Consider the following 14,467-nt stretch of genomic DNA (forward strand, 5'->3'; position numbering starts at 1 on the left):
GAGAGGAGGTTGTCTGGCTGATTAGGTCTTAGGAAGAGAGAGAGATAGCGAGATATGTATAGAGAGTAAGTATTAACACCAGATAGATAGATAGAGAGGTAGAGATTGAATGTTCGCTTTGCTCTGACGTCACAAAGTCCAATGTAAATAAGTTCTTGATGAACCGTCCCCCTAAGTAATCCAATTTACAAAATTCCCACTACTTATGTTTACTACGCTATAATCACATTGACTAATGTATACCCATTAACCCTTATCCTTGAGTGGCCTCTGGGCCTGGATAAGTGGTGATTCCTGTGAAAAAAAAGAAAAAAAGAAAAGAAAAAAAGTGACAATTTAAAAGATGGAATTTGCCAGGTGAAGGTCGAATGATGGCATTACGAATATGCATGCATAACGTAATAGCTATTGGTTCATGTTTTAATTTTTAGCTTTGCAGTAAACATGTCTCCTTAGCTCAGGCATTAACGTCAAAAGAAAAAGTAAATCTTAAGCTAAACGTTTTGGTTTTGATTCTCATTGGTGGCACACAAGCCGTTTCTTTTAACTTTTTTAATCATTACTATACATTGTGTCCAATATAATCTCCTATATCATAAAATGAGTGCAGAAATTCTTCTCTGGACCAAAGTATCGTAGATTTGCAACAAGATGCCACATATAAAATCAATACATCTAGCGTATTAGCCACTATCTTATGTAGCTTTTGAACACCATTATAGACACATTTAGTCGTTATAATAAAATTCTACATTGCATCCGACGAGCAATACTATCACAATCGCAACATCTTAAGAGGAAGGAGTTCCTGTTTTTCTTTTTGAATACTTAGTCCTAACATACTACCAGTTGTCACCGAGACCAATTCTACATATTCCTTAAATAGTCTGATTACACCAATTGTGACTGACCTATAGATGCATAAAACTGACATAATCTTTCAGATTCATAAATAATAATGGCTCCCTCGTCAAATATAAGCCATTCTGATTGGTTGCGCTTTGATAATTCTCATATTCTGGAATGCAATTCTATGCTTCATAAAATGAATCGTTACTAAAAGTATAATATGGCATCCCTACCAGACATATTACTTCGCACACCATGAAGTTCGTTTTGTGCTTAGGTCATTACTGTCTTGTGTGCATGTTTTTCACTTCACGATTCACTGGGCGTTTGCTATAAGCATTAACAAGTCTCAAAATATTGTGTATCTACAAGTATTGAGAACATAAATAAAAAAAAAAACGTGTCGCTAATTGTTCTTAATATAGTCCATGCCTGCGTTTGTGTGTGTTTTCAAAAAAAACTTTTGTTAAAACAATTGCAAAAAAAAAAGTGTATATAAAAATTACAGAATGCAACTTTTCTGGGAAAATAAATATATATATATATATATATATATATATATATATACTCAGTACATTTTTATTTATTTATTTATTTATTTATTTATTTTTGTATTTCTATTTAAACAAGCTGAACCACAACAATGTGTGGCCAGGTACAGCTAGCATAATAATAAATACGAAATCTGCATTAATCAAAATATCACATTTAAGCATATTTTACAACCGAACAATGCTGGGCGACCTGGTGGTAGTATATATATATATATATATATATATATATATATATATATATATATATATATATATATATATATAATCTGTGTATTACATATATTGGCTGTACCTATTCGCCATGGAACAATTCTTTTAATTTATTTTTTTCTCATTACCTCTTTTTTTTTTTTTTTTTTTTTTTTTTTTCTGTTCACTTATAAAAAATATTTAAAATCTGAATGAATAAATGCAAGACCTTTTTCGCTTCCACATTTCCATCAAATCAATAGTGCAATATATTCTTTTGAAATAGTTATTTTTAAATAGTTTATAATAAATTAATGTTTGGTATCATTCATTTGCAATTTTATTATCTTATTTTATTTATTTATTTATTTTCCGAAATTGTTTTTATGTTTATTTCAAGCACTTTCAATTTTATTTATTTATTTTTTTTTTTTTATCAACAAAACCATGTGAATTTTCCTTTTTCTTTTATACCTAAGATCATCTTTGATGATAAACAAAAATAAAAATGGTTCATTTTCTCCATTTCTATGTTTACTTGAACAAAAATCAAAAACATTGATTCCTTCTTTTATTCATTACAAAAACTAAAACATTCAATTTACTTTATCCAACGAAATCATAAATTCAACATAAGTAACTGCATTACTTGTGAGTTTTTAGACAAATGGACAATAAACTTTTTCTTATATTAAATTTTGAAAAGACATTTTTAATGCATTCTTATAAAGTTTGTTTTGTTTTCCAAAGAATAACGTTTTCTTTGTTAAGCCAAAGATTTAATAAGTGTTTCGTTGTTAAGTTATTACTTTTGTGTATGTATGTGCGCGTGTATGTAATATATATATATATATATATATATATATATATGGGGCGTTCCAAAAGAAAAATTTCCTATTTTTGTTTTTCAACTCAAAAAGTTGAAGTGCTACAAGTACTGGAGTGGTACCATTAAAACGAGCAACCTTTTGTTCTTCAGAATTTGTGTTTCTACATAATCACCACCATTCTCAATGCACTTTTACTAGTGATAAACGATGACTATGCATGGGCGTCTTGACTGCGCTTTGTTATACCATACTCTTGCATTTTTGCCAGGAATTCAATGACCCATTTCTGCTTCTGACACACATCCATGACAGGTGGTTTTCAGTTTCTTACCATCAATATCTGCAACAGATGGAATTTTCTGAGCATGAATGCATAAGTTCAGTCATCATAACAAAGCAATTTTCAATTCCCTATGACCCATTTTGGCAGAATCCAAAAAAAAAACATAGAGGCATTAATTTGGAATGTCCCTCATTTTCACAAATTATTTGTATTTACTATTAATTGAATATTTATTAAATTAAAAAATGCAATAATGTAAAGTAAAACGAATTTTTAAAATTTAATTATGAAGTTAAATTCACCAGAATGCATGTTTTAACTCGTTGCTCGTGAACAATAATAGTAATAATACAGTTTAGTACAGTCATTATATTTGGTAAGTGGTATATGCTTAATCCAAAAGTGCTCAATACCCTAGATAAAGCAGATGTCTTTAAATTTCACATTACCCGGGAGCAATATATTCAATGTGTTTTGTATCTAGTTTTATACTAGACAAGAAACTTGGCGTTGCTCAGGAGCAACAATAGTAATACTACAGTTTTCCACTTGGTAAGTGGAATATGCTGAAACAAATGCTTAATACCTCAGAATGGGACATGTAATAATACATTATTATATTTCGTAAGTGGTATATCTTGAATCTGAAAGTGTTCAGTACTCGAATTAGAGCAGTTATGTGTAATAACACATAATTAAAACGTTAGAACATTTGTTTAATAATAGTGTTAATGGGAAGACAGGAAGCTCTGCATTGTCAAATAATACATCAGCAGAAATGTTTCCTTGTATTATTGAGGGGGAGGGGGACAGGAAACTTGGTGTTGCCCAGAACTACATTAAAATATATCTTCCATAATATACTTGAGGGGGAAAATAGGGCAGATAAGAAACTTGATGTTAAAACAAATACTTTATTATAATGTTGAGGGAGGAGCAATAACGTTAAAACTGATTGCTAGGAAGGGTATATTTTACAGTTGCATTATCTCCATGTGTAATTTTTGATTGCAGAAATTCCCCTGTGGACCAAAGTACCGTAGGTTTGCAACAACAGATGCCACATAAATTTATTATGTCTAGAATATTAGCCACTATCTTATGTAACTTTAAAACGCCATTTTAGACACATTTAGTCATTATAATAAAATCTTACATTTCATCCTAGGAGCAACAGCATCACAATCACACCATCTTTTGAGGAAGTATTTCCTATTTTTCCTGCTAAATATTACGTCCTCCTTCTGCCAGTCAAGATCAGGAGGAAATATACACATTTTACAGATATTGTACTCGCACTCTTTGTAACTGGATCATAAACTCATAGACATAACATAATCTTTCCATTTTCCGATTCAAAAATAATAAATTCTCCCTTAAACATCACCCATACTAATTGACTGAGAGCTGACAATTCGATTATTCTGGAATCTACATCTTAATACATAAACGAACTTTCCAGAAATTTTCAAATATGGTGGCACTCTCTACAAGAAGCAATCGTTTAAAAAAAATATAAACCAAATACAAACATAATAACCGCTCATAAACAGACAATTAAATACTGATAACCTTACATTTACCTATGTACACATTAACAACACGCCACTACCCCCCCCCCCTCCAAATCATGAAAAAAATATATGTATGGGTACCATTGGGTTTTTTTGTTTTTTTTTTTCGATTTTGGAGCGGTTTAGCAAACCTTACACAATGCTATTTTTTGTTTTTCTTTTACTTTGTTTTATAACGGGACATTTTTTATCTTTTTTTACTTTTGTTTTAATGTTGGTGCTTTAAATTACTTAAATATTTTCCTAAGATTAGCTAGATTTCAATCCTGTTATTTTAGTTTTTATAACTCAACTAGCGAGGGGTACCCGGCGTTGCGCGGGTGTTTTTCGGGGTATGTGAAAAAAAAACCGAAGCCTTCACGACGCGCAGTTGGGAAATAGTAAAGTATTTAAAAAAAAAACAGGTGCGCGTTTTTGATTGACGTGACAGCGATAATAGGTATTCAGCAGTTACGATTTTGTGCGGGACAGTTTTGAATAAATCGGTTTGTTTGTTTTTAAAAAGCCGCTACCTCTTTATTAGGAGAAGCGAAATGAAAGCTACAGTCTGATATGACGAAGTCGACATTGACCAAACTGGCTCTGGGCCTGTGATTAGAGTCGAGGTTCGCTTTTTTTATACTGAAAACCGAATGTAACGCGTGCCGATGCGGGAAATGTGGAATAATTAACGTTTGAAAGTCAATAAAATTAAATAGAGGCGAGCTCCAGGATAATTCGTATATATTACAATTTATAGATGATATAAAAAGTTTTAAAAAGTTGTGAAGCGAGCAAGCGCTTGTTTGAAAGAAGCCTTTCGTGGACATCGAGGAAAAGCGAACATACATACATACATACATTTTCGCTTTTATATTTATAGATAACTGCTTAAAATTAAGTTGACACCCCAATATTTTATGCAGGTAGGTTTTAAACTAAATTACTCTGTTTGCGAGGCCACTTATTTTTTTAAAATATTTGATTTTAGACCAATTATACTTTCTGTGCAGTACTTTGTTTACTTCTCTTTTCCAGATTCATTATCAACACTGCACATATATTACCTTTGTTTTGTTTTTTTAGGTAAATTTTTACCTTAGCTCCACCTCCACACTTTTCTTTACAATGATAACATTGTTAGGTTTTCGCCTATGCCAATTAAGACAATCTCATTTATATTTGACAGATACGAGAAGTTTCCGAGATATAAAGACCTCTATTATGCACTTTAAATCAGTGGCCACCAGATTTGTATGTACTTGCGAAGAACAAATCTAATTCTATATGACTGACACTGCCCCCCCCCCCCAGTTTTTTTGTTGGTTTATAGTATTTGCGGGTGGGCATCCTGACAACGATTATCAAGGTTACGTTTGGGGCAAATATTTTAACAACCAACCATCCCTCACAAAATGGGTTTCTATTCCGATAGCCGTTCTTAACATCAACAACTGTACTTTAATTTTTTATGAGATGTGGGGGGGGGGGTCATGCTTCCACCAGGCAACGCCGGTTAACTGGTCCTGCTAGTTTTTAATATAGAACACACGGACGGTGGAGTAGGAGTTTCAAAACAAAGATATTACTCATTCCTTTTAACTCTTCTATTTTATTGTTTATACCTTCGAGCAGCCTTGCTAAGCAGATTTTTTTTAACTGTTGCTTATTTTTATATTTTTAATTTTCACTTCCTAAGCGGTGAAGAGAGAAGTTAGCTCCCCTTTATTTTCGTTTTTTGCTCCCCGCCACCTTTTTTTTTTTTTTTTTTTTACAGAACATATTTTATTTTTAAATATTTTTACGTACATAAACTTTTATGTTTAAATAAAACATTGAATAAATAAAAAAAATAACACTTATATGCGCGCACACACACACACACACACACACACACACACACACACACACACACACACACTAAAGAAATAATTGAAGGCTAAAAATATTTACATTATTCATTTATTGATCAAATGTTCAGACAGGGATACAAGTTATTTAATTTGAAACTCCATAGATTAAGGAATAATTTCTATTGTATTTCCTATCTTTGAATTATTTGATGATTCAATAATTAAATTTTTTTTTATGCGTCATCAGTTAATTTTCTTAGTACTCAATCTAAAATATTGAGCATCCCTTTCACGATATGATTTATTTGATAGTCATATTTTCAAATTCTCTTGTCAATTCCAGGTTAATATTTTCCAATGGTGAAGCAGTCAGTGAAGTTTTAACGAGGTTAACGCGAGAGTGTTTAATACCGAAATAGGGCGAGATACGTTTTTATTTATTGTACATCAGGATCAATATGTCACTACATTCATAAGCATGTTTCAGTCAACCAGTTACAAGTAATTAGAGACCTCTAGCAAGCAATATCACCTGAAGAGGTCTCTAGTTACTTGTAACTTACTGACCGAAACATGCTCATGAATGTGTAACGACATATTAATGCTTATATGAAATAGTGTGTGTATGTATAATATATATATATATATATATATATATATATATATATATATATAGTGTGTGTGTGTTAATTCAACTTTACACAATAGAACAGTTTCTTATATACTATTTGCATATATGCGATATCAAGTTAACTAATTTGTATATTATTTATTTTTTTGCATGGTGCAGAACTCAAATTTACATATGTTAAGGCCTAAAACTGCACCGTTTGTTTATTTTCACCAGGATTTGACATCCCCTGTGGACTTTTGAGGCTAAATTGGGGTGGGGATTAACTTAGTCATATTTTTTATGCCTCGTTCACTGTGCACTCACAGGGGACCATGCATGCTTCAAACTTGTTAAATTTTAAATGAAAAAATGAATTGATTTATTCTGTCTTTTCCTTTCTTTACAGTCACATTTAAGATATCAATAGATTTGTATTGTGTATCTTTGTTTATATTCAAATAAACGCACATATATTATGAGAAAGAAGTCGTTTAACTGAACGACTTCTTTCTCATAATATATGTGCGTTTATAAGTTAAAAATATTAAAATTTAAATGTGCATTTATAAGTTAAAAATATTAAAATTTAAAAGAAGCCTTTTTCAGTGTAAGATTTCTTTTCTTATGAAAATCTCTCTAGACAAAGTGTGAAGCCACTTAAAGAAGCTAAAGATGATTATTGCAGACAGATGCCTATTAGCCATTTTTTTATGATAAAATCTATAGGAAAACAGTCAGCAAGAAAGAGTTCCACAAGCTTGCAGTACTTGGAGAGATAACAACTGGAATAGGAAGCTGCATTTCAGTGAGTTATCAAAACAGCGAATTGATGAAGACCACAAGAACGTGTCAAACGAGCTGAAACAAAGGAAGCAAGAATTCTGAAGAACACATGCCATAATAGTTCTTATAAAAAGACTGAGACTAGTAATATTACATTCGTGAGAGAGGATGCAGAGAAGAATGGGACCAATCAAATTATAGATTTATAATATTTACATAAGATTTTCAGTGTTTACTTCAACAAATAAGTAGAGATCATTGAGTAGCACCTAGCATAATGATTTGAAATGGAGGAAGGGATGAAGCATGGACGCCTCTGTAGCCTAATTGCCATAAATATATTTAATGTTATATATAAACACTAAAACATTTGTTGTTAGTGATAATTAACGTGTAATCTTCTAAAAATGTTTACTGAAAAAACTGAAAGCATTAGAAAAAATGAAAATTAAAACATTAGAAATTTTTATTTTAGCGTAAAAATTCTTGTGGGAGCACATTAAAAGCTACATAAAACCCCTGAAGAGCTCCGTATTTGTCTTATGCAATAAAACATCTAAAAAAAGGTTTACTGCCTAGATATATTTTTAAATAACTAGTTATTAAATCGGTGTTTTGACTAATACGTTTTCAATCAATGCCCGTGAGTGAAGCTTTATTAAAATGAAGGCTTTTACACAACAAATCTCACTTTTTCCTTTCAGCTGAAATCAAAGTGTAGTATCTGTTCTGTCTTTGCTAGGTCAATGAGTAATCTTCCTTGACTGAGACAATTTTAAACTTTTGCACCATTGTGAAGCTGGATTTTTCTCAAATAAATCAAAAGACCTTGTGTTCAACTCTTCCCTCCTGGAGAGGCAAGTAAATAGATTGCTACCCTGAGCCAAAAAGAAGAGTAAGTCTACATCATTGGAAGTAACAGTCGATGTATGTTATTTTGAAGGCATTATACCATTTGATGTAAGGAGCTAAAAAAACAACAAAAAACAATAACACTTCAAAGTAAAAAAAAAAAAAAAAAAAAAAAATAGCTAAGCATAAGTGTTATAGGGATAGATTCCGACCCAGAAAACAGTTCTTCCCCTTTTGCCAGAAACATTACTCATGGAATGTGAGGACGAAAGGACAAAATGAGGGAAGCGAAAGTTACAAGACTACCGAAAATAAACCAAAATGTCCACATTTTCTTTTCTGAGACGGCTCTAATCTTACACACTTTGTAAAATCGGAACCGAGCCGAATCAAGAAAGTAGATTTTGGATTAATGAAGGGTTGATATCAATAATAAATGATAGTAAAATGTACCAAACTCTATTTTATTTTTATTTGAAAAATATTTTTTAAATCGAGTTGCATTAATACAATTTTGATCATAGATCTCATCAGACTAGCTCCTCCCCCTTCTATATTTCAATATTATTTTGGAAATATACACACGCACATGCTTCTGTAAGTACTCCTTGTCTTATGAGTACATGTAAGCACATGTGCTCTGATCTCATTCCTCTTTGCAGTCGGTTGTTATTGCGAATTCTTACATCAGTGCAAAAGCCGAATAAAGTGTTTAGAAGCGCATCATCATCATCACCATGAGCAAGTTTGGATTCTAACTAATTGAGTGATTGATGTGCCCCCCCCCCTTTCCTAATGAGTTCTACTTGATGATTGTCATTCTTCTTGTCTGTCTCTTAAACATCCATGGCAACTGCTCCCCCCCCCCCCGCTCTCTCTTGTAGCAGTCCCAGTCTGACTGCACGACATTGTGCTTTGTGGAGAATCTTATTCAAACAAGGGGAACAATAGGACTACTTTATTTTTTTTCTTTTTAAGGGAGGGGGGTGGTGCCTTCAAGAGACATGGATGGTCAGTTTGCTTTGTTTGTTTTTTTTTTATGAAAACCATTGGTCCTTTTATCATTCGTCCTCTGTCCAATTTTACAGATCTTTTTCGTGCAACGTTTTCTTGTATTTATTTTTATTTTTTGTTTTGTTTTTTTATTAAGCCATTCTGCTCTACCAAATATGTATCGTTTGATGTTAATGAAGAAGTCGAAAAAAAACAAAACAAAACAATCGGCTAATTCAATTCTTTGCTTATTACTTTGCTTTGACAGCAGACAATTACCTCAGTTTTTTTTTTATGTTTTCTTATTAATCTTTCCGTTTTCATTTCAGCACACACACACATGCAGCATGCACATATATTATTTACTAATTCTTAACTTACTTTTGTACACTGTTTATTTTTATTTTTATTTTTTTTATCACATTAGACTGAGTTCTTAATCTCCTTGACAAACCCCACCCAGAACTGTATTTAAACTCCCTTTCTATCCTTCTCTCTCCCCCTTCCCTCGGGCCTCTCTCGGATTTCTTCCCATTCTTCCATGTCTTTTTATTCTTGCTGTTACTGCCACAACCACAGATCCGAACGAACTAGAGTTTATTTATTTTTATTTTTACCCCACTTAGGATTGCCTTTTTTACTTTCCCTTTTTCTTTTTCTTTCCCCCCCCCCTCTCGTAAATTCTCGACTCTTCATCTGTCTTTGTGAATAGGATGAAGGATGAGAGAGCAATTCGGTTCTGAGATAAAGTGGCTGACGACGGGGAGGGTGGAGCTATTTAGGGGGCGGGGGCTGCACCTAATGACATGCGTGCATTAGACAACTGATAGTGGAAATCTTTGTTTTTACTTAACCATTCTTTGTTGGTATCCCCCCCCTCCTCGCATAAGCAGACATTTTCTTTTTTTTTTTTTTTTTTTTTTGCTGCTGTTGCTTATATATATATATATATTGAACAGATAAACATCTATCTGTTTACCCCCCCCCCGTCTATCAAATATGTCACTTATTATTTTGTCGTTTATCTTCTAATTTATTTTTTTTTTTAATTTTTATATCGGAATAAAATCCAATTTATTTAACTCTCTCTCCCTCTCTCTCGCCGCTTCCTACACTGATAAGAACGATATTTTTAAAAAATATATATTAATAATTATTTTTAAACCTATAAACACGTTTCAACCTTACGTTCTCACCGGTGTAGGAAGCGATAATTACTATCAGTCGAAATACAGATGCATGTCACGTGTCTGAAGTTGTTAGTTCATTCATCTTATAAAGCTACGGTTTATAAGATGGTGCTCAATAACAAATAGAGCTGTATTTTAATATGAATTTTTATTTATGCAAACATTTTTGGCTAAATATGTGCATACATGTTTTAGCTACAACCTTATTCAAAGTTTAGTCACCTTTCGTGTATCCAAAAGTGTGTGTGTGTGTGTGTGTGTGTGTGTGTGTGTGTGTGTGTGTGTGTGTGTGTGTGTGTGTGTGTGTGTGTGTGTGTGTGTGTGTGTGTGTGTGTGTGAAGAAGCTTTGAGTATTTTACAAAAAGATAAAAAAAAATTTTTTTTAATGCGGTTTAAATTCCTGGGGAAAAAACTAAATTGAACATATCGCAGACTTAGCACTTGCACAAGGCGACTTTCTGTTAGAAAATGTACAATTATACAAGAGAATTCAACTATAGAACTGTGAAAATAAAACTTAAATTGTTAAATAAAGAACGGGGATCATCAGCTGCTTACCATGTAGCTATGGCTCTCCAGTGGAAAATACCACTTCCCAAATACCAAGGAATGCTTTTAATTTAATGGGAAGCGTTAGAAAATTTACCAGAGCTTTTCAATATGAAAGCTGGACGACTATTAACATTTAACAGAATATATATGAATAAACAATGGCATTTTAAATTTCAACGATCCAGTCCTTATTCATTAAAATTTTTCGTTTTTATTTTATGTATTTATTTTATTTTTATTTTTTCGAATTTTAAAATAATTCAATGTAACTTGTGTTTAATGCACAAAGAACCAGGACTAAACAAAGAAATACAAAGAATCTTTTATTCCTTTAAGGAATTGTTTTCTGCAGGAAAATGCATATAAAGGGTTCATTGCTTGAAGTTTTTTTTTTATCTGGAAGTGATCTGATGGTCTTTTGATGAGCTGCATTTACAGAAGATGCTAGTAATTATGTTTACTTCCGTCTGTTTGTGCATGAAGATACATGAAATTATTTTTAAATTCGGCAGTAAAGAATAAATTGGAATTTAAAATCCTATTGTTTTCACACACACACACATATATGTAAGAATAGTGGAAAAGAACCTCAACAGAGTGCTTAAATTAGAATTTTTTTTAAATAAGGACATATTATTCGTTTCTATATGCAGGGCTTTACGTTGTGAGTGAAACAGTCACATTTTCAAGTGATTTTTTTTTCTAAATGGCGACTAGAACTAATAAGATGCTTATCTTTTGGCGATTGTGTGTGTGTTTTTTTTTTTTTTTTTTTTCAGCAACAATCTTCCAAAGCTCATGAGAGAGAAACATGTTTTTTCAACCTTTATTTTTTTAAACAAATAAAGTCAAATTATCTAAACAATAAGTTTAATAGAACAATATACTTTTCATATTATTTGGATTCATCAGATTACTGTTCTCATCTTGAGTGTGATTTACTCAATGTTTCGATTGACATAACCTCTGACCTTCTTCAGGTGTATCTTGTTGAACTCGGAATGTTTGTCGAATTTGGGAATTTGGATGGAATTTCGAGCGGAACCTTTTATTTACTTCACGAGGGTAGCATGCTTTTGTTCCGTCAGCCATGACTGGATAGAGGTCCTAAGTAATTCGCAATTGTATTTTTCAGTCGCCCACACTGAGGATTGAACCTTCAACCTTCAGGAGAATATCACTTGTTACAATTGATTTTTCCAAGTACTCTAACCACTGTGCCACGAATCGACCGCAACATTGTGAAAATCACACCAAGATGAGAATAGTAGTCTGATGAATCCAAATACAAAAAAACAATCCTCATTTCAAAAATTCAGAAATGCAATATACTTTTTTCTTTTTTTTTTTTTCTTAACAAAGGCTGTTTAAAAAACATCTGAAGAAATTAGAATTTTTATATCTTCAAGTCTCAACATAAAATTCGGTGCATATTTAGAATTATTTAAAATAAAAATGCAAAAAATCTTTATGATGTACATACTCATCATGGAACGAATATGTCATATTCCAAAAATAACGTAGGTTTGGCTAGTAATTTTTCTATTTGGCTACTAAACAAAAATATTTAGTTGTCAGCTAAAGATAAATTTATTCAGAGAACCTTGTGATATGTATTAAAGAAGATTAGAGCAACATATACCGTCGGTTTCAAAACCAAACAAAGGGGACCTATAATTTCAGTTATTTTACTGCACTCTCTTCAGCCTCTGTTTATGTCTGCCTCTTGAAGAAAGCCGGTAAAAGAGGCCAATTATGGATCCCCTTTGTTTGGTTTTGAAATAAGTACCGATGTTGTTCTGATCTTCTCAAAAATATATAAATATATATAGATTCAGAGTGTACATAAAGTCTCTTTACAATTGAAAACAAAGAAAATTATTATAAGTAAACCCCGATAAAATTGCTACTCTTTTAAGAGAAAGCACAGAATTTTTTTGTCTTCAGTTAAGAAATACAATTGATTCATGATTTCTTTTATCTACAGAATATTTAAAACTCCTTTTCTTTTTCAGAATGTCCTGTCATTGGTCTTGCAACAACAACAGCAACAGCTAATTGACTAAGCTGTAAACAAGATGGATAATTGCAAACATGTGAATAAGTTTAATTTGGCCTTCAATCATTCGGTGTTGGATCCACAAAAATGGCACTGCCAGGCCTGCAACACCTCTGACTCTGTTTGGGTGAGTAAAAGACTTGATTCTCAAATTCAGACACCATCATCAGAATTCTGTTGATATTTATACTATTGGTGACATATTGTGTGTTTTTCTCTCTCACTGAAGATGGTTGCATGCATATTCACCCATACACATGTATATCTATAAAATTATAGCTTCTGTCTGTCTGTTCACAGGCCCCTTGTAAAGATTTGGGAAATAGGCCCTCATAACCATATTATCTGGTGTTCTTCTATTATGTGATCTACAAAATGTTTTCTAGCCATAACTAACCCTAACAATTGGGTTGCTCAAATATTGGAAGAGTATCCACTAGCCAGAATACTTGGATGGTTCATTTTGATAAAATTGGTTACAACAATATCATGTGTTGGTATTCATGCCAAAAAGAAAGAAAAAAGAAATAGGATTTAAAAAATTTAATAAGTTGAAAAAAAAAAAATTTTTTTAAAAAGTAATAGAAATGTTTACTTGAGGTTCAAGGTTAGAAGCAAGAATACATATTGAATCTCATGAAATGCCACGTGCGCCTTGAGGGAGTTAAAAACTATAAATTTGCCAAAATTTATTTCCATTAATATCACTTTACTTACAGTCGGTCCCACCTAATTGACGTTGAATACATCCAAAAATTGAAATATTTAAAAAAAAAAAAATAAAAAAAAAAATACATTCTTCAACCTCATTTCAATAATTAAAGTGTTTTGAAAAAAAAAAACTGGGTTAGACATAAAAACATAGGGTTTCTTCTCATTTTAATCCCAGGCAAATCTAAACGAATGAATGCAAGAATTTCTTTTCATCTGTTCTTTGTATATTAATCTCAAATGTTCATGGAATTCTATGATACACATAACATTTTGAAATACCGTATACATAGTAATCACAGTTTTAGATATTTTTAATTTAAATATTTATTTTATAAACAGTTTCTAATAAATTAATATTCTGTAATATATATTTGTAATTTGCATTGTCATATTTTCTTATATGTGCAATAGTTTTGTCAATAGGCCTATCGCTTGGATGCTGGGCTTTAATTTTACCTGAAAAGGCTAAGGAACCATAAATGTTTTTATGGCAAGTAATTTTTAAATGAATGAAACAAATAAACAAAGCAAAAAAAGAAACCCTGGTTTCATCTATTATGGTATTATCTTTTATAGTGTAGTATCAGTTCTGTTGTCATA

At 31.8% G+C, this 14,467-nt stretch overlaps 1 protein-coding gene across 2 annotated transcripts in view; it reads left to right on the forward strand.

Annotated features, from left to right (window-relative positions):
• Window positions 1–14,467, forward strand: part of LOC145239768 (ubiquitin carboxyl-terminal hydrolase 44-like) — a 209,742-nt gene that overhangs the window by 125,817 nt on the left and 69,458 nt on the right. For both annotated transcript variants that reach the window (XM_080103205.1, XM_080103204.1), the window contains exon 3: window positions 13,110–13,280. In XM_080103205.1, the coding sequence (XP_079959331.1) occupies window positions 13,173–13,280 (108 nt within the window). In that variant the 5' untranslated portion in view covers window positions 13,110–13,172. The remainder of the gene's footprint in view (window positions 1–13,109; window positions 13,281–14,467) is intronic.

This window comes from Euprymna scolopes, chromosome 19 (genome assembly GCF_053919585.1).
Source record: "Euprymna scolopes isolate OS-2025 chromosome 19, ASM5391958v1, whole genome shotgun sequence".
NCBI classification, from domain to species: domain Eukaryota; kingdom Metazoa; phylum Mollusca; class Cephalopoda; order Sepiida; family Sepiolidae; genus Euprymna; species Euprymna scolopes.